The 20,962-nt window shown below is 41.4% G+C and overlaps 1 protein-coding gene across 2 annotated transcripts in view; it reads right to left on the bottom strand.

The window, feature by feature from the left end:
• The window catches only part of MYO3B (myosin IIIB), a 460,851-nt gene extending 444,925 nt beyond the window's left edge, over positions 1–15,926 (bottom strand). For both annotated transcript variants that reach the window (XM_063712864.1, XM_063712865.1), the window contains exons 1-2: positions 15,750–15,926; positions 14,854–14,988 (exon numbers count right to left, since the gene is read on the bottom strand). In XM_063712864.1, the coding sequence (XP_063568934.1) occupies positions 14,854–14,988; positions 15,750–15,899 (285 nt within the window). In that variant the 5' untranslated portion in view covers positions 15,900–15,926. The remainder of the gene's footprint in view (positions 1–14,853; positions 14,989–15,749) is intronic.
• Between the last annotated feature and the right edge of the window lie 5,036 nt (positions 15,927–20,962).

Here is a 20,962-nt window from a genome sequence, read left to right as displayed (position 1 = left end):
CACGACTCTCTCATGCGGACCCCGTTAGAGTTGTGAGCCCTTAAAAGGGACAGGAATTGCTCACTGGGAGAGCTCGGCTCTTGAGACAGGAGTCTTGCCCAATGCTCCCAGCGGAATAAACCACTTCCTTCTTTAACTCGGTGTCTGAGGAGTTTTGTCTGCCACTCGTCCTGCTACAATACTTTTTCATCACCTTAAGGATTTCCAAAGATGACTAACTGCAGAAGTTGATGTGCAGGTTTGGGTTTGCTACAAGCTATCCTAAATCAAGGGTTCTCAATTGTTTTGAGCAGAGCACGGAAATACCCTGAAATTGTTGGCAGCATGCTGTATATGCATCTTGCAGTTTACTGGGGAGAAAATGCAGAGCTTTTACCAGATTCTAAAAGCTACTGAGATAGCCAAATGCCTAGGCAGATAAAAAGGGGACCCCAGAGAATCTCTGACCTGCCCCACAAGTGTTTACATCAGATGCTTTGTGCAGATTAGGCAACAATTGTGCCCTGGGCTTGTCTGGGCATCCCCACAGCAGACTGGAGCCGGACATGAGCACTGGGGGCAAATGGGTGGAGCCACGGGTAATTCACGCCTTATGCAGGGGAGGAGCCTGCTCTCTTTAGCTCGTGTGGTGACCTGGGAATCAATCGGTGAGGTAGAGGGCATGTTAGCAGGACTCCATCTCACTTTGCTCTTTTTTTCCTTTTCTCCCAATAAATTCTGCTCCTCACCCTTTTATATGTCTACCAGTCTAATCTTTCCTGGTCATGTGACAAGAACCCCGTTTTGGAGGAACTAAGGAGAAAGTTCCGCAACATTTTTGGCATCCAGACGTGGGGCTTGAGGAAAGGTGAGTAACATGCAAACCAAAAAGTCGTTTTCCTTTGGCTTCTAAACCTTTTTGTCCTTGGACTTCTTCTGAGGGTACAGAAATTATGCCCCCCCACCATGTCATTCCTGGGGGTCAGGAATGTCGGCTGGACGGGCAAACTGGTGGCTCCCCAGCTCCCAAGTTTCTCTCCCTGTTGGAGAAACTCATTGGCATAAAAATAAGAGATTCTTCCCCCAGACTTTTTTTTTTTTTTTTTTTTTTTTTTTTGAGAGGGAGTTTCGCTCTTTTTGCCCAGGCTGGAGTGCAGTGGTGCCATCTCGGCTCACCGCAACCTCCGCCTCCTGGGTCCAAGCGATTCTCCTGCCTCAGCCTCCCGAGTAGCTGGGATTACAGGTATATGCCACCACACCCAGCTAATTTTGTATTTTTAGTAGAGACAGGGTTTCTCCATGTTGGTCAGGCTGGTCTCGAACTCCTGACTTCAGGTGATCTGCCCGCCTTGGCCTCCCAACGTGCTGGGATTGCAGGCCTGAGCCACAGAACCCAGCGGCATTTTTTTTTTTTTTTTTTTTTAAAGAAAACATTTTACCAGGCCAGGACCCCAACTATCAGGGTTTATATTTTCTGTAAAGTTTTAATTATGAAAAAGGATTTGTGAGGTTGGTCTTAAGCTGTAGCCAATCTGGTGTGCTTTGCATGACTTGCTGTATGGCCAACAGCAAACTTTCCTGCAGGCCTCCATCTTGTTTTATGTGCTTGGGATTGTGACCTGTAACCATGTGGCAATGTTTTTTTCTTTCATTTCACAATGATGCCTAGGTTCAATCCTGGCTTAGGAAATGTGTTAATATCTGTGTGACTTCTGCCATTTGCTGATTCTCTTCCCCACCATGAACAGCGTCTAGCCTTTTTCTTACATCTTCCTTTCTCTGAGTTACCTTTAAAGGTTCTAAATTTTGTAAGAATTGCTTACCCTTATCCCCTTCGAAAATACCGCATATGCTCACAGTGAAATCATAACCTTAAGTGAGGCTTGTTGGTTTCACCTGTGAGGTTACCTTTAGTAAAGTTTGAAAGCCAGAAATACTAGCTGCTTGGCATGGCTAAAATCGGCTAATAAGGGAGTTAAAAGGATTTTCTTAGAGAGTGCTCATCTTAACTAAAAGTGGATGTCCAAGTTATGGTTTATTTAAAAGGCCTTTATGCTTTTTCCTCTTTGGGGTTCTTGCTTTGCTGGAAAAAGGCTTTTCCTCAGTTGACTATATTACTTTTCTCCATTTTGCCTTGCCACTCTCAATGCATGCATGGCAGGCCCTAAGGTAACTCCTGGGGCCATGGGACTCCTTGGGAAAAACAGACAAGGCACCACTCCGTTTTGGGAAGAAACCTGTTTTTCTCATGGAACCCCAGGAATTAAAAGTAGCTAGATCTCTCTCAAACTCTATTTTTGCCTCCCAGTCATGCCTGTTTATTAGGCCTTAAAAGCTGCATGTTTTCCTAGCCCTGTCTCTTAAAGGGCTCCACCCAGAGGCCAATAATCCAAATAGGAGATGGGCAAATGAAAATCTTATGGCTGCTGGGTTTTCTTCTGCCTGTCTGTATAGTTACATATGTGTTGTGTGTGTGATGTCTATAAAAAAGCTCTAATTAATTGGTCTAATGGAAGACAAGTGCTTGGATCAAATATTTTTTTAAAGGGAAGATTAAAGCTGTGGTACGTTTTAGTTGATGTGACTTTAATCTTTGAGAAATAAAAACAGACTTAAAGATTATTGGTAAAATGCAGATGTTGTCAAATATAGACAGGTGAACTAAATTATGCAGGTCAGATACTAGGTTTGTTAAATGTTTTAAGGTTATAAACTGCCTTTTTGGTTTTTAAGAACTTTTCAACTTGCCAGCTTGACAATTGGTAAGGTCTGGGGACATATGGAACTAACCACACCCTTAATTATGTTGGAAGGAGTCAAACCTTGCCTGAACCTAGCACATAATTAAAACAACTTACCAGGTTTTACATTAAACTTAAAATTGCTAGGGGTTACCATTATAACATGTAATTGAAACTACTGGAAATAGATTTACATGCAAGGTACGTAGGAACAGTAAGATGTGTTTTTAGTAAAAGATTACAAGAAGGCATGGAAATGTAAATTCTTGCCTAGGTTTAAAGGATTGTTTTGAATTAGATAAAATTAAGCTGACAGTTTAAACAAATGATGGAAGGACTGTAAAAATTAATATTGCAAAAATTCAGTGTGTGAACAGATTGACTAAATTCAAAAGGGTTTTATATAGTTTTTCTGTAAATTGAGCATTGAAATAAAAGCACAACAAGGTACTCTTAAGGCACTAATCTGCTCTGTAGCAAAATTTGTAAAGGGTTATAAAACGTTTTTGCTTTTTTAAATTTCTGAGTCATCGTTTGGCAAAATAAATAACTTATGGTAATCTGGAATTCTATTTCAGTGTTTTAAACCACTAACATATTTAACAGGCTTCCAAAAATCAAACTTCAGTTTCAAAATTGCCTTCCTGACACCTAGTTTTGGATGCTACAGAGGGCCCTGGAATATCCAAAAGAGAGGTAAAAGGGATCATTTGACATGTTTAGTTACATGGAATTGCCAAAATGGTGTTCAATCTTATTTAGGTTATATTTTGATGAATAATATTAATATATGTTCCAAAATTGTATGGAATTTTTAAAATTATAATGTCTAATGTATATGCTATCATCATAATTAAGGTTGTTATGTTATTGTAAACCAAACTTCTTTGAGAAGAAGAGAGATAACCAAACTTCTTTGTTAATTGTGTTTCTAACTGTAACTACCCTGGGCAATTTTTTTATTCCCAACAATTGTTGTCTTGTTTTGGTCCTTTTCAAAAGATAGTTTATAATAAACTGGACTCTGACAGGTGCCACAGGACTCTGACAGGTGCTCTCAAATACAGGTTTCTGATAACTTTGGAGATTGTGACATTGGAAAAAAGGAAAAACGTATAGGACTCATAAAGAGCTGAAATGTTCATGAATATCAAACAAGAGTTAACTAAATGGACTGAACTCATAGAAAACTGAAGCTATCTTTTTGACTTTTGCTTGGAATATTGCTGATCCTTGTTTTGTTTTTCAGAGTCAAGGAAACTTATTTGGAACTATTTACAGCCTTTAATGATTAAGGTATACTCCTGTGAACAAAATTTGGAGCATATATGTCCTCTCTCTGCCTGGCTTCCCCAGAATTTAGAAACTAGTTGTGAGTATTCTTAACTTACAGCAATGTAGTTGTTTGCATCAGTGCCATAAGAATCCATTTTCTTTTGCAGTATGATGCAATTGGAGAAACTGTTTTACCAAGGCTTTGACTGGAAGGGTATGCTTCCCTTTAAGGAGTCAAGCTCGACTTGCAGAGCTGATAAAAGCCCCTTGGGAAAACTGGCCTCATACCCTTATCTACGCAGTACCTGTATAGGGTTCCTGACCTGTAGTAAGTAAAGAATGTTACTTTATGACAGGACCAGGAGCTCTGAGTTTATCTTGGGACCTTAAGAGGAGAGGATCACCCAACTCACAGGTATTTGAGGATACAAACCCATGGCTGTGCTCAGCTTTAAAAGGTCTTATCCGAAATTCCTTGTGGAACAGAGTTCCATCAAAGCTAATCTAAAAGGCCTATGGAGAAACAATTATTCTTGCTGCACTTTATGCAAATAATCAGGTCAAGTGTAAGACTAAAGTCTATTTTGCCAGCAACTCAGTCCTATCATGATTTTTTTTTAACAAAAAAATGAGGACTGGAGATAGAGAAATTATGTTTCAAAACTTACCATACATTTGTCATTAAATTCTAGACTCATTAGTTGTTTTTAAGTTTTTGCCTACACTTTAGACTAACCCTGCTTGTTCTTGTGAACCAACCAGGAATCTCCAGCTGCAGCTTAGAAAGAATAAAAGGGATAGGTGATGTAAAAACCTGGATCAAAATTCTAGTTCTGAGCAATTATCCTGCAAATCCTGCCAGGTGATGGGAATAAATAGGACATAAATAGGGTGCCCATCACCCAGAGGTTTTCTTCTTGGGAAAGTAAGACCAAGGGAGCTAACCAAAGCCAAGCCCCATGCACCTAGATCTTAGCAAGCATAACTATAGCCACCAGTTATCTGGGCATGTCACAAGACATCCTTTTCTCTCCCTTGTTGGAGGAGGACTCAATTCCACAGCTTCACCTTAGCATTTGGCTTATGATAAGGAGTCCATGCAACACCCCTTCTCCGAGGCACATTTTTGTCCCAAACTCAATTCCAAGCTTCAGGTCAAAGCCCTAGGAAAGAAAACTCGATTTGAGGGATCCAGAGGTAGATGATCATGGAAGTTAAAAGGCATAGCACAGGTGAGCATGACTGGTTTCCTGCCAATTAAGCCAAGCTTCCCATTTCATAGATAAAGGTCATGATACTATCCATGGCATAAATGAGGTCTAGAGAATTCAAAGGCTACTGACAACAGAGGAGATAGGGCATACGTGGGTAAGAGTGGATACTCCCACCCCCTAGACTCCCTTTTAACAAGGGTGAAAGCTGCTTTGACTCCATGGGCAGTACCCTGTCACAGTCACTGGAACTTGGGGATACAAGGATAGAGGAAAAGAAAGAGGAATGGCTCACTTTCTCTCCCTCACATACCCCAGGTATTTGCTAGGAAGAGAAGGGAACCAGGGATGCCTTGCTCTCCTCTTTCTAGATGAGTAGCCATTCATCTTCATTCTGTACCCCTTTTGAGTGCATCTTGAACCCCTGGGACTCCTTTGAGAAAAAAAAAAAAAGCCTTTTTTTTCTTTCTCTTCCTCTCTTTACTGATAGGTAATTGTCTCTCTGTAGTATGGGACACTCCCCTCAGATGCATCCTCCAAACTGGGAAGAGTTAATTTCCCAAACCTTAGACTGGTTGGCTTAGGATTGGGCTCAGGGGAAGGGAACCCAAAAGCCTGACATGCTGGCAGAAGGGTAGAAGTTTTTTTACCAGTTGGGCTTTTGGCCTCCCTCTTCCTGTGCAAACATAAAAGGCCTCAAGACTTTTGAGCTATCCTTACCCCCCGCCTCCGTTTTAATATATGTTTTCTAATAACCCAGTTTGTCTCTTTCTCACCTTCATGCCATCAAACTCCAAATGGTCATGCAACTGGAGCCTCGGATGATGACCCCTTTGGCCGGGAACCCTTAGGTAGGCCTCTGAGGGAGATCTGTTTTCCCAAAACAGCACCCCCTGCCAGCAGGAAGCAGTTAAGAGTGGTCTTCATCCTTACCCTTATCCTTATTTTAATGGCAGTTAGATGGGCTTTAGATGAGGGAATGAGATAGCCAAATGCCTAGGCAAATAAAAAGGAGTCCCTGGAGAATCTCTAACCCGCCCTACAAGTGTTTGCATCAGTTGCTTTTGTACAGATGAGGGAACCTGCCCAGGGCTTGTCTGGGCATACCCACAGCAGACCGGAGCCCACAGCGGACCAGAGCCGACAGGCACACTGGGGAAAATAGGTGGAGCTACAGCCATGGGGAATCCCTGCCTTATGCATGGGAGGACTCTGCTGTCTTCGGCTCATGTGGTGACCTGAGAATCCGTCGGTGAGGTAGAGGGCCTGTTAGCAGGGCTCCATCTCACTTTTCTAAGTTTTTTCTTTTTTTCCTTTTTGCCCAGTAAATTCTGCTCCTCACCCTTCTATGTGTCCGCAAACCTGATCTTTTCTGGTCATGTGAGAAGAACCTGGCTTTGGCTGAATTAAGGAGAAAGTTCTGCAACAGTATCCTTGACCTTATGAAGGTAAAATCCCTACTTTAAAGCCCTAGGTTTCCTCTTGGCACTTAGTCTGCAATTTGGGAAATAATTAACTAGTGAACAGCAGGTGATCCCCTGCATTGTGGCTGCTTAAGTCAACTTACTTTTTTTTTTTTTTTTTTTTTTGAGACAGTCTGGTTTTTTGTTTTATTTTTTGAGACAGGGTCTGGTTCTTATTGCCTAGGCAAGACTGCAGTGCTGCAATCTCGGCTCACTGCAACCTCTGCCTCCCAGTCTCAAGCCAGTCTCCCACTTCAGCCCTCTGAGTAGCTGGGACTACAGGTGCATGCCACCACACCCAGCTAATTGTTTTATTGTAGAGATGAGGTTTTGCATGTTGCCCAGGCTGGTCTCCAACTCCTGAGCTCAAGCGATCCACCCACCTCAGCTTCCCAAAGTGCTAGTATTATAGGTGTGAGCCACTGTGCCTGGCTTTTCTTAAGCAAGGAAACCTGAAGAAGCACAGATTAACAGCTTCCCTAAAAGAAGATTACTTTTATCAAGATAATAATACATTAGGATCTATTCAACTCTAATTATGAAGCTCTGCAACATTTTAATAAAGGGTGAACAGATGTTTTTACTTGACATGTGTATCAGTCCCTGCTACATACTTGGCAGATACCTTGCACACATATTAAAAATCAAGATAGCCTGGAACTGAATCTGCCCATGTTTTTACCATACAATAGTATGTGGCTAAAAATTGAATACAGAATTAAGGAATCTTTAAAACTAGCATAAAATTACTATCTCAGGAATGACTTAGAATGACTTAGAAGGGACCCTAAAAGCAGTGAAATGCATTGAAGGCTATGACAATTCCATGAGTTTGGGACTATATTAAATGACCCTGAAATCCACTGTCTGCCAATTTCAGGTTTAACTTGCAACTCAACATCCATGACTCTGATGGTGGCCCAAACGTTAAGTGCCAGCATAATGTCTTCCAAAGGATTCCATATTCTTTTGATTCTAACTATGGCTCACATGACTCTGAAAGGACAAATAACTTTCCGTATTCAATCTAATACCCTCTTGAGCACTGAATGCGTTTTTGGTGCCATAATTCATAGAACAGTCTTAAAACCTAGGCTTTTGAGAGAGACAAAATAATGTTTTCAGAATTCCCCAAAATATATGGTACATATCAAGAAACAAAAATTGGATAATTGACCACAGGGTCCACTGATGACCAGGAAAGAACCCAGGACTTGACATAAGGGAAGTTCTCACCTGACAAAAAAAAGAAGAGTCCTTATAGAGTTAGGGGAGATTAAGAGAACAAGATTAGAATGAGGATGCTCCCTCTGGGAGGGGGCTGTCTGTGTAAGCGGGTAATGATAATAGAAACTTCAGTTTCTTATGATCCTCTTCCCATTTGGAAATCTAAGAGGAGACCTCTTGATAACAAGGGGTGTCTGTGTCAAGTGAAATGAAAGTTTGGCATGGTGAGGCAGACCATGCTTGAGATTACAATAACAGTTTTCTACAATCTGCTCGCAACTTGTAAGACATTCAGAACTTCGTGCTCTATTTGGGGACACGGATAAGGTTAGAGTTTAAATAAGAAGGACAAAGAACGTGAGGACCTCATGATAGGAGGGAGTGTCAGAGACCAGGAACATCAAAGATACCAAAGGGAGAAAATACAGTTTTATTATCACAAGGACTTTGTGGTTACCATACAGTTCAGAAGCCTCTGCCCTCACTACCATGGAATTATGTAAGCATCTACTTGTACCCAGATCCAGATGCCACCCAGGGAAAAGGGAGAGGAAAGAGGGAGAGAAGAGGCCCTAAAAAACTGAGTACTTACCCAAATGACTAAGCCTTGAACTGGACATTGAAAATTGGATATAAATACTGGAATATGCCACTCCACAAAGAAGTCACTCAACTGGACTTAAGTTTAACAAAATGGGTTAGAATCAGTTGCCTCCTTTAGTCAGGCTGGGAGCTCAAGAACCCAGTTTAGTTCGGTTATTGAGAAGAAAGGCACCTCTTTGTTATCAATAGTTTATGATTGTCCAGTTTATTACCTATTACTCAATCATGAATATGACACAATCTCTAGCCTCAAAGAGGTCACTGCCCAGTAATGGACATACGAGTAATTATAGCGTGGAATGTGGAAGCAGAGCTGTGCCTAAGGAAGTGTGGTGGCACCAAAGAAGGAAGGGTAAACTCTGCTGAGGGAGGGCAAAGAGGGGACAGTCTAGGAAAACTTCCCAGAGGATGTAACATTTACAATGGATTTGAAGGACAAATGGGTTTTGGGCAGGTGGACAAGAAGGGAAAGAAGATTCTGTGAAAAGGAACATGGGGACATCTTGTGCAAATGTAGGGGGCATGAAAGAATGAGGGGGAGTGTGCATGTGAGTGTACATGTGTGTGATGAGTTCTAAATACTCTACTACTGTTGGGACAAAGGGTGCCAGAATCCTGGGGCAGGGAAGACGGAGGAGGAAGGCCAATGACAGGGAATGACAGGTATGCCCTGCTAAGGAGTATGGGCTTTATTATAATATACTCTGTATACTACCCATATAATATATACCGATATACTACCCATATAATATTTACCTGTATACCATCCATATAATATTCTATGTATATTATAATACCATGATATATCACTAGATAAAAAAGGGAAACTATGAACAGATTTTAGGCAGGAGGTCTCAATGTTCAGATTGGTATTCTAGAAAAATGACTTGGTCAGCAGATTGGAGGATGGACAGAAGACAACACTAGGAGCTGGAGTATCCATTAGAAGATATTGAAGTAATCAAGGGAGGCAGGGTCAAAAAGTCATGAGGATAAAAGGGAAGGAGAGATTTGGGAGACTTTTTTTGAGATACAAATAACAGGAATTTCTGACCAGCCACATGTGAAAGGTGAAGAAGAGACAGAGTCTAGGGAAACTGTGAGAATTAGGAAAATATCAAGAGTCTTTGCTCCTCTAAAGGAAAGGCAGTAATAGGGATGCAAATCATGATAGAACCTTCATCAGGACCACTCCCCACCCTGGCTCACATCTCAGGGAGGCACAGGCTTTCTTGCATTGCAAGCATGCTATTAAAATTCTACTGAGAGAAATTTTAAATTAAATGCTGGGTGATGATCCCAGAAAATGCAACCCTGGAATTTTCCCCTGACACCTCATTTTGGTCTCTCTCCCTGCCCTACTTTAAGTGTGGCCATTTTTGCACCAAGGCCTCTTCAGCAATATTTTATATAGGTAGCCAACTTATAAACTTTATTTGTAACTCTAGAACCTATGAAGGGATTAAGAGTAGCTATTTGTCAGCAGGATCAAAACTCAGCTATGGATTTAAAAACAACAAAGGAATCTTACCCAGCCAGTGCTTTTTGTTCACTAAATGTCAGAGTATAAGAGCTGTCTGACTTCCCAGAACTCACAGAAACATATAATTAAACTGCTCAGGACACTTTTAAAGGAAGCTGTCCTGTGAAGTTGATAAGCCCACCAGCAAGGTTTTCAAGGACAGCCTATGGGTTACAGAAAAAAGACTGGGCACTTGGATATAAAAAAAGAAATCAGGTGTATACTGACAATTGTCTAATCAGAATAAATGTTCAGTGAAATGGGTTGAACATTTTAAAAGCATGACAAAGAATTATATTTAAATGCACCGAGTAAAATAATCCCTTTAGAATTGTAAGAAGGCAACCAAGCCTCCCACCCCAGCCCTGAGGGTTGACACATCAGCCCTTTATTCCCGCCCACTCTGCCAGCCACCAGATTCAAATACAGAAGTGTGTTTTCATTCCTGCAGTTCCTCCCTACGCCCTCAGCATTCAGGAAATGTGGTAGCTGAATGCATCTAGAATTTAATGAGCATTTTGCTCCAAACCAAGAAAAATAGAAAAATCATTTACATTCCACATCTATTTTCCAAAACGTCATTGAATATTGATTCAATCACAGTATGTGCATTTGCTAAGACAGTCATCATTTCAAGCAATAAAATGTTCCTTGCTCAATAAGCCATCAACTTTCTTCCACATTATTAAAGAATGGTCCATGCAACACAATCACCAGACCTAGGCTCCAACGTTCAAGTAGATTCTGTACTAGTGTGCTGCTTTGACATAGTCAGTTTGCAGAATTAAGAGGAATTTCTTTTTGGTGCCCTTTTGTTCAGTAGACTTTGTCTTTTAAGGGTGTAGGGTTCTACAGAAAACATAAAGGAAAAGTCAAAGATAGTCAAAATTACTTTAGAAAATCCCTTAGGAGGTATCATGTTGGACACGGTCCACCTCTCAGTAATTCCAGAACAGCACATTTTTTCCTCCGGTGTTGGACAAATCATGTTTATTTTAATGAAAGCCAGCTAAAGTCACTGGCTTGCCACAAGACCAATGAAAACTATGTCACTTGAAACCCTAGAGCTTCTATCAGAGTGGAGAGATGCTCATACAATGAGAGGGAAGTGGGCCCTGAGAGTGACCTCCCATCTCATTCTCTTTCTGGGGCATATCCTTATTGAACAGAGCCAACAGTGGGCAGAATCACTCCCAGGTCTCAGCCTCTCAACTCTCTCTCTTTTGTTGAACACATACAGTATATGTTTGTAGGATGTAATGCTGTTCCATTTCAAAGTCCTTCCCTTCTCCAGTCTCAAGTTTTCTGTGCCTTCATCCTGGCTCCCAGCATTCCAATGTCTCTCACTCTAGAACCCACTGAGTCAGTGTTCAATGCTGCAGTACTTTCTAACCACTTCTGGTCAATCAAAATCCACCAGTCCTACATTTGAGTCCGTCAGAGTATGACTAAGACCCTGATTTGTTAACCTGATAAACTTAATTCATGCCACGGTATCAACAGGTGAAAATGGTTCGATGTATAACACTTCCAGTGATATTCAGGTCTAGATTATACTTTCTAGGGCCTTGGATAAAAGCAAAACCTGCACAAAGGTCCGTCAATCTGTCTGTCTCTCTGTCTCTCTTTCTCCCCCCCGCCCCCTTTTGCTTTGGTTCTACATATTAGATACTGAACTTACAATGAGATCTCTGAAGGAAAAAAAAAATGTAAAACTAATTCTCATAAATGGTTTAAAGAACAAAGTTGTTTGTTTATTTTACTTTCCAGCCTCATTTACCAGTACTCCAAACCATTTCTTTTAAGAAGAACACTTGATTCAGGTGGAAATTAAGTTTCTACCTGCCAAAGATTTTACACTAAAAGGAAAAAGAAAATATAGTTCATGCCTTAGCTACCACAAGTTAGGTATTTTTTCTGAGTATCATGTTTTTCTTAAAGGTCTAATTTATTAATATGTATATCATTTAGGTGAAAGACAGACTTACATATTTTTAAAAATTTAATATTCACTTAAAATGCATTCACAGATTTTCCAAAACACTATTATGTATGTGTATTTTCTCTCAGTAGGTGTCTATCATGAAAGAGAGCTTTTGTTTGCTTTCTACTAACAATTAGTAATGAATTTCAGAAAATGACATTTTTATTTGCTTTTGTTTTCAGAGTTGTCGTGATTTAAGGGGATTATTAATAACATTTTTCTATCTTCTAGACTTGCTCTGTGGAATAGCTTCTCCCTCGTCCTTTCATCGAGTCAGGCAAATAAAGAGCAAAGGCAACATAAATTTATTCTTAATATACAAGATGAGGAGAACAGTATTAAACGGATCATAATTTTTTTGTGTGAGTCCCCTAAAGCATGCCTTAAAAAGCTGCAGAGGGAACAAACTAGGGTACTATGTGGACTGTCGTTGTCATCTGGCTCTGTGTGTGTGATCAGGAAGTGCTACGATCCCAGCGAGAGACTTCACATCTGTGTTTTCATGACCCAATGGATAACATCAGAGGAGCAGCTGCACATGGTGAAAGAAAATGTGCTGAAATGTGCTTTTCCTTCCAGTTCTGCCATGCAACCAATTATGTGACCACAGGCATGTTACTCAACTCTGTGGGCCTCTGTCCCTCATCTGAAGGCTAGGGGACTGAACAGAGAGGCTTCTGCTGGTATTAGGAGTCTAGAAATTCCTGTGCTTCCCTGAGACTATTGGAGGCACTGAGTGCACATGACCATCTAGCAGCCTGGTTTAGACTGCCCATCCTGGGACAGAAAAGACTGAGGACATCCAGCATCTCATATCACCCACTTTGGCATGGACCAAAACAACCAGCAAAAGTCATAAATGACAGCATATTGTATTGCAGAGATATGAATAATTCAGTGTCTCAGGGCAGCCTCATTATCGTGGTCACCCTGAAAAAGCTAAAAACAGTTGGCAAGGGAGCACCTGCACAAGGCTCAGCTCATAGTTCTGGGCTCTTTCTCATCTTTCAAGGCCATGTGCTACTTCCTGGCTGCTTTGGCCATACCTGAGTTGCCATGCCTGAGGGTCACTCCTCATCAGGAAGGATGTTCATTCACCAGGTGGCCTCAGGTATGAGCAGCCCACCTGCCTGCCTGGTTGCATGGAGGGAAGGCTCCTTTTTAGGCCCTCGAAAATTACTGAAGTTTTCAGTTCTCTATGTCTGATGCAGAGCCTTTTTTAGTCAGGAGTTAAAAATGAGCAGAAACTGAGGTTCCTTGGTCACTGTACTTCCATTACTAAGTTACAACTAGGTTTAAAACACAGTGATCTTACGGAGCTGAAGACAAATATAATCAGAGACCCCAGGAACAGTATTTTATCATTTCCAAATAGCATTGTTGAAGAGCTTCATTGGCAAGATAAAATCCTAATATTCTTGGGGTGGGGGTGGGGAATTAATAAAACACCAAAGAAGTGTGTTATATGACTTAACCAGTCAACTAAAAGAACAAAGATAATTAGAAAACCAAAATCCCTTACATCTTTATATTCTGAGGAAGGCAACTGATGTGACAGAAATAAATTCAAACCAGTTTCCCTGCAGATTATCCCATTTGAATATAACAAATGAATTCCCCAAACATGGTTGCCATGGCAGCCAGTACATATTGTCCCAGGCTCAGGCCCTCCCAGAGCCAGAAACATGTGGACAAGAGGTACCAGACAGTGAAGTGAGGGCTGGTTTCTCCCCTGGTGCTTCTCTCTTAAGGCTTCCATTTGTGTCCACACAGTGCCAGGTCACCTATGTGACCTCAGACATGGAGACATGAGCTGGTTCACAGGGTCAGAGCCCAGAACAAAACAGGGTAGGCCTAGTGAGAATGTGGCAATAGACCTGTCCTAATATATTAATTCATATACCATCGTTATTTTCCTTGTCATTTTAGTCTCATAGGGAATTGTATTTGTTCGGAATTGACTCTTTTGCACCCAGATGCACACATTCATTCCCATTAATAACTGAAAACTGACTCTGGGAATTGTGTATGGAAGGTTTGTTGGAGAAAAAAATGCAGGACTATAGTGGATACAGTGTTGTTCCCTTCAGATTCCCTCTTCACAGTGGATGCTGCTAGAAATAGGAACAGCTCCCAGCCCTCAGCTGCACCCCTCACCCAAGTTGGCATCCACTTAAGAGAACTGACTCCCCCAAAGTCACACTCCTTCCCAGAGGTGGCATGCAGCCAATGATTGGCTGATGTGGAGATACAATTCAGGACAAAATTCCAAAAACTTCCCAGCTCTCCATTTCCCAGAGGACTAGCTTAGGTCTCTGTTATAACCATATTGCTGTTCAGTGTCTCCCTTGCCTGATCCTGCCTTCCTCACTTTTTTCTAGGTCTATCTCTGGTAAGAACTCTCCAACAAACTTTCCATACACAATTCTCAGAGTCAGTTTTCAGGAAACCCAATCTAAAATGAGGACATGAGTGGGCAAATCCAAACTTGGCAAGCCAAGTAAACCTTGGGTTAACAGTTTTTGCAAATAAGTTGCAATCAATTCAAACATGTTTACAATTAAATGTTAGGGAAGAAAATTAATGTTTTCAATTATATTCCTATATTCACCCTGTACTAGAATAAAAGATTATTAAGCCTCTGAAGCAGAGAAACAAAAATATTTTTAGCATAAGGCCTACCTGTAAGAACTGTGGAGGAGAATGTCACATCTGGTGAGGTACCTGTGACATGCAGGAGGGACCTACTCCTCAAATGTGTACCTTAAAACACCCTCTAGGTAATAAAGCATCTGCTGGCCTCTGGCACTCTGTTCAAATCACTGGTTACCCAATGGGAGCCTCTTACCTCCAGGACCAGCCACAGCTGTCCCCCTACACAGTGATCCGCTTTGTAAAACATCCCATAAAACTTTACAACATTGGGATGATTAGGAAGGAACTGCAAAATGTTGTATTCTGCCTCAATTTCTTCATCCATATCCTAAACAGGGTAGAAAAATGCAAGGTGGATTAAATCTAATGTGTAAGGAAGGGTACAGATATGACATCATGCTCAAATACTTAGTAAAACATATTTGCTATGTATTTTCAATCTTATTACCATATCTTCAAAATATCTAACGATGGACATTCAGATACGAATCTACACCTTCTAGTATTACATTATTACATTCTATTATTACAACCTACACCTTCTATTATTACATACTTATATCAATAATGTTTATGATATTCTTTTTTCTTTAATAATACGATCACAAATATCTTTTTTATTGAAAAGTGTCTGAATTTTCAAAGCAGTTACGGAGAAGTTGCTTGAAGGGACCTATCACAGGATAGGACATGTAAAACCCCACTGTGCAAAACAGCATACAGCATTATAACCTCGGTGCTCTAAAATAAGATGTCAGCCTAAGATGATCGAATATCACAAGTCTGGGTCACTTTGTAACTTACAGAAAGACCAGGTAGTAAAATATATTACTCTTTCCAAGAGAATAACTTTTGAAGATCCCAGCGGTCTCAAACCAACACAACAGTAAAATGGACAAGAAACAAAAATCAAGGGAAGCTTTAACTCCAAGTGGAGTCCCTTCCTTCAGAGAAGCTGACAAATCATGACCCATTTTGAGATTTCATGCCAGGTTTCATGAAAATTAAACCTAAAATCAAGAAAAGAAGTTGAAAACTCAGTGTGCATAAAACACCAAATTCTGGCTATAATTTACAACTGTTACTTACACTGATTGGATCCAGAATTTTCACTGCAGCCAGGCTCCCATCTCTCTTGTTAGTTACCTTGTAGACCTTGCCATAGGTGCCTTTACCAATGGTCTCTATAATTTCCCAGGTGTCCGTGGGATCTGGAAGCGATTCAAGTCCAAGCATCATAGAATTATAGTGAAATAATCCATACAGATGTTTCCTGGTTGGGAGAAAAATTTGTTATGTGCAACAGATCACAGAACTGGGGGCAGTGGACTTTTGAAACAAAAAGATTTTTATTTCTTAACCAGCAACCTCGTGTTACTTTTTATTTTCTTCCTCTATTGTAAATAAATTTTTTGAAAAAGAACTTGAACCCTCCTTAAGAAATGGTAATAAAAGATAGAGTGAAGGAGTAACATGGCTCTGAAACATCCTAAAAACATGATTCTAAAAATGCAAATTATGTACACACCACAGGAGAGAGTAAAACAGCCAAAGAGGATGTTCTGGTCATGATTGGACGGTTGTATTGATAGGCTGCTGAATGGTGGCTGCTGCCAGGGAAAGTGGCTGAAAACTGTTAGTCTAACACCTTTGTCCCTAGGTTATGGTAACCTTGATGAGGGCTCCCTGATAGTCACTGGGAGCTAATCCCCAACATCAGTGTATGACCAGGCATTTGACTCATATTTCTTCTTTTTTATCCTCGCTGTATGTTAGATAACTTGAATGAAAAGCAGTAAATTTAAAGCACCCACACTCATATTGTCAGAAATTCACCTTCGCAATCTACTTCTTGCTTACTGAAATACAGTCAGTCCCACAATATGGCTGATGTCCCAGCCCAAACAGCTGTAGTTATGAAAAACTACTGAACTGCTGAATGGTAGAAGGAAAATCAATAGAAGAATACAAATGACTTTCTTCTTCTAGTCCAACTCTTGTTCCTTCCTCCTGAAGGAGGAAAACAGAAAGAATATCAACATGCAGAAACCGAGATGAACAAAACCGCTCATCACTACAAAGCTCTGTGATCTTTCTCATCTTGTCCCTGAAAAGAAACTGCCCATTGGCATGAAGCTATGTCTGCCCAAGTGTAAACAGAGTCACATAAAAGAAGAGAGAAATATACATTAACTAGCTGGGTGGACTGCCCTTAAGCAGCCAGTGAAAGGCCTGGAGGGAAAATGAAGAATAGTGTAAAGTGGGCCTTGACGTTAGCAATGAAAGGAATCAAAAATGAAATTTCACATGGTGCCCTTGAAACTGATGTGTTTAGTGAAGAAGGGAAAAAAAAAAAAAACCCAAAGGAGAAAGGTGCTCCTGATAAATTTCTGATCATTCACCCGTATCTTTTCAGAGGCCCTAGGAGCTTATTTCCCACGTTAGGTCAAAAGCAATAGATGGGCTCAATTCTTCAGGGTTGCAGTGAGCACTAAACATGCTCAATCTGACGTGTGGCTGATTCTCCCATGTCTTATTGCACATTCCTTGCTGCTTTGCCCATCACCTCTTAAGATTAATCAGAAATGATACTTTTTTCAAGGTGATTGTACACCATCTATCCTTCTTTCAATAACAGGTCATAAATTAGCCAAAATTACCATAAAGTGTTATTTATGTATTCAGTAAATAGTTAATAAATTCCAATCCCATTCAAGCTACACTAGATTCTACAAGAAATATAAGGAGGAAGAAGAAATTGAGCTCTGCTCTGGAGGTTCCGAATTTGTTTCAAAAATTTTTATGACTTCTGGGGTGAGATGGCAAAGTGAAGTCAAGTATCTCCTTTCCCTAAAACCGAATGAATGAACAACACTAAAATGGAAACTTGAAATCCAGCAAACAAATCAAAATATACTAGCAGTAATCAAACAAAAGAAGGGATATAAGTTCATGCCATAATCTTTGAAGAGTAGCATTCAGTGAAAATGAGAGAAGATCCCAAGAATCACTGCTCAAGCAGTTCACTCTCTTTTCCCAGAGTGTGATGGGATTTGCCAGATGGTGAAGGAACAAAATATTGAAAAATCTCAGCAACACTCCCTGTAACTGCCTGATGGGTTCTTCCTGCCTACTGCACAAACAAAATCAATTCATGGCATTGCAGTAAAGAAAGTTTGAAATGAGGCTGGCCACACCATGTGGGAGATGGAGTTATTACTCAAATCAACCTCCTTGAAAGCTTGAAGGTTAGGGGTTTTTCAAAGGCAGTTTGAAGGAAGGGGTGGGAGTGGCAAGGCACTGGGCACTTGCTGCTGATTGGTTGGGTCAGAGATACAATCACAGGGCGTTGAAGCTGTCCTCTTGCTCTGAGTTGCTGCTGGGTGGGGCCACAGGAGGAGTTGGCCATCCAGGTGGAGCCAGGTGTCAAACACGTTTAAAAAAAAAAAAAAAAAACTGAAAAGATATCTCAAAAGACCAATCCTAGGTTCAAAAGTAGTGATGTTACTTGCAGGAGTAATTGGGGAAGTTGTGTATCTTATGACCTCCGAAATAATGGCTAGCAATCAGGTATGTCTACACCTTAGCAGAATTCAGGCTCCTCTCCTTCTCCTAGCCTGGTGCTCTCTCATTAGCTTTGCAAAGGCAGCTGAGTTTTGGGGAAGGGCTATTATCATTTAAACTATAAACTAAATGTCTCCTAAAGTTAACCCAGGAATAACTGAAGGCAGCTTGAAGGCTAACAGCACTAGAGGGATTAGCTAGATCAAATCTTCTCCACTGCTGTAATTTTCTCACTGATATAATTTTTGCAAAGGCAGTTTCATCTCTATTTAGAGAAAAATGGACAGAGAAGGAAAGGCAGCAGCAGGAAAATGAGTCTAGGTTCATTCATTTATACATTAAGAATTTATTAAGAACTTTTTACATGTATTACTCAACACTAGGCTTTTTTGAGACAGGCCCTCACTCTGTCACCCAGGCTGTAGTGCAGTGGTGTGATCACCGCCCACTGTAGCCTCAACCTCCTGGCCTCAAGCAATCATATCTCAGCCTCCCAAGTATTAATAGCTGGGACCACAAGCATGTGCTACCACACCTGGCTAATTTTTTTGGTGGGGTGAAGAGTAAAGACAGGGTCTTGCCGTGTTGCCCACGCTAGTCTCAAACTCCTGGGCTAAAGTGATCCTCCTGACTCAGCTTCCCAAAGTGCTGGGATTACAGACATGAGCCACCACACCTGGCCAATACTAGGCTCTTAAAAGGAAGTAGGAGAAATAATCAGGCTCTATTCTAAAATGAGGAACATTTCCAAAGCTATGCTGTAGGAGTTGCCTCCTATCAGGTGGAATGACCCTAATATGCACATTAAATGACATTTCAGAAAGAAGAGTAAAGCTGATATCCATCAACTGTGGCTGCCCCTAACACTCAGAAACCCACAAATCTGAGGGAAAAATGAACAACTCTCAGAAAAACAAATATTTCTGTTAAAATCACTGAACATCAAGGTAGAGAAATAAATTTTTAGGTATATGTGTAATGGTTAATATTGAGTGTCAACTTGCTTGGATTAAAAGATCCAAATTATTGTTCCTGGTGAAATGGCAGAGTTCCCTGACCCCTCTTATAGGACATGCTGCAGGGGTGTGGCTTGACTGTTTGGCTGTGTGTCTGCTCAAACTCCTTATGGGAGGGGGAGCACGTAGACAGGCAGGTGCAGGATCTGGGTTGAGCACCTTGGGGGCTCCAGACCCATGTTAGCATCTAGAGGTGGGTACCTAAAACTCCTAAAGCCCAAGTGGGCATGTGTTACAGTGCATTCTTTTAGCTTTGCTGTCCAAAGACGGCTTAAGTGTTAACCAGCTAAGTGCCCTCAGTACCCAGGTCCTTGTCCAGTGTCCAGGAATAATCAGGTCACACAGACTTGAGGATGGTGAATGTGGGGATTTTACTGAGTGGTGGAGGTGGCTCTCAGTGGGATGGATGGGGATGGGGTGGGAAGATGATCTTCCCCTGAAGCTTGGCTGTCCAGTGGCAGATCTCTTCTCCAACCACCCCAAGCTGAATTCTTCTTGGCGTTCAGATGCTCCTTCTCTTCTCTCTGCTGTGCCGTTCTGCCGTTCTTCTGTTCTTCTCATCCTCTGTGGAGCCTGGGGTTTGAGGTTTATACGGGTACAGGATAGGAGGGCGTGGCCAAAAGGCAACTTTTGGGCATGAAAACAGAATGCCTCTTCCCATTAGGGCCATGGGTTTCCATGCCTGTGGGTGGGATCTTTGCCAGGTGATGCCCTCTTCTACCTAGTGTTTCCCTGTCTCCTGTCCATATCACTGGATGTGTCTGTGAGGGTGTTGCCAAAGGAGATTAACATTTGAGTTAGTGGACTGGGAGAGGCAGACCCACCCTCAATCTAGGTGGGACCATCTAATCAGTTGCCAGAGCAGCTAGGATAAAGCAAGCAGAAGAACGCAGAAGGGCTAGACTTGCTGAGTCTTCTGGACGTAATCTTTCTGTTGTGCTGGATGCTTCCTGCCCTCAAACATCAGACTCCAAGTTCTTCAGCCTTTGGACTCTTGGACTTAGACCAGTGGTTTGCCAGGGACTCTCAGGCCTTTGGCCACAGACTGAAGGCTGCACTGTCAGCTTCCCTACTTTTGAGGTTTTGGGACTTGGACTGATCTACCACTGACTTCCTTACTCTTCAACTTGCAGAGGGCTTTACCTTGTCATCAAGTGAGTCAATTCTCCTTAATAAGCTCCCTTTCGTATATACATATATCCTATTAGTTCTGTCCCTCTAGGGAACCCTGACTAATACAATAGGATGCACACACACACACAAAACCAAAACCAAATAAAAGCAAATAAAACAAAAGCTCAGGTTTCTCTCCAATTAACATTCAAAACCAGAAAAATATGTAAACCATGTATATGAACAAAGCTCTTTTTTTTCTTGAGACAGGGTCTTGCTCTGTTGTCTAGACTGGAGTGCAGCGGCACAATCATGGCTCACTGCAGCCTCAACCTCCCAGGCTCAAGCAATCCTCCCACCTCAGCCTCTGGAGTAGATGGGACCACAGGTGCACACTACCACACCTGGCTAAATATTTTTATTTTTTGTAAAGACAGGGTCTTCCTAACAGCCCAGGCTGGTCTTGAACTCCTGGGCTCAAGTGATCCTCCCACCCTGGCCTCTCAAAGTGATGCGATGACAGGCATGAGCCACCATGTCCAGAATGTACAAAGTTCCGAAGGGAAAAAAAGTATGAGCAAATATTTTTATATTCAGCCAAACTGTTGT

This window comes from Pongo abelii, chromosome 11, assembly GCF_028885655.2.
Source record: "Pongo abelii isolate AG06213 chromosome 11, NHGRI_mPonAbe1-v2.0_pri, whole genome shotgun sequence".
NCBI lineage: Eukaryota > Metazoa > Chordata > Mammalia > Primates > Hominidae > Pongo > Pongo abelii.
This window is presented reverse-complemented; position numbering and strand designations above follow the sequence as displayed.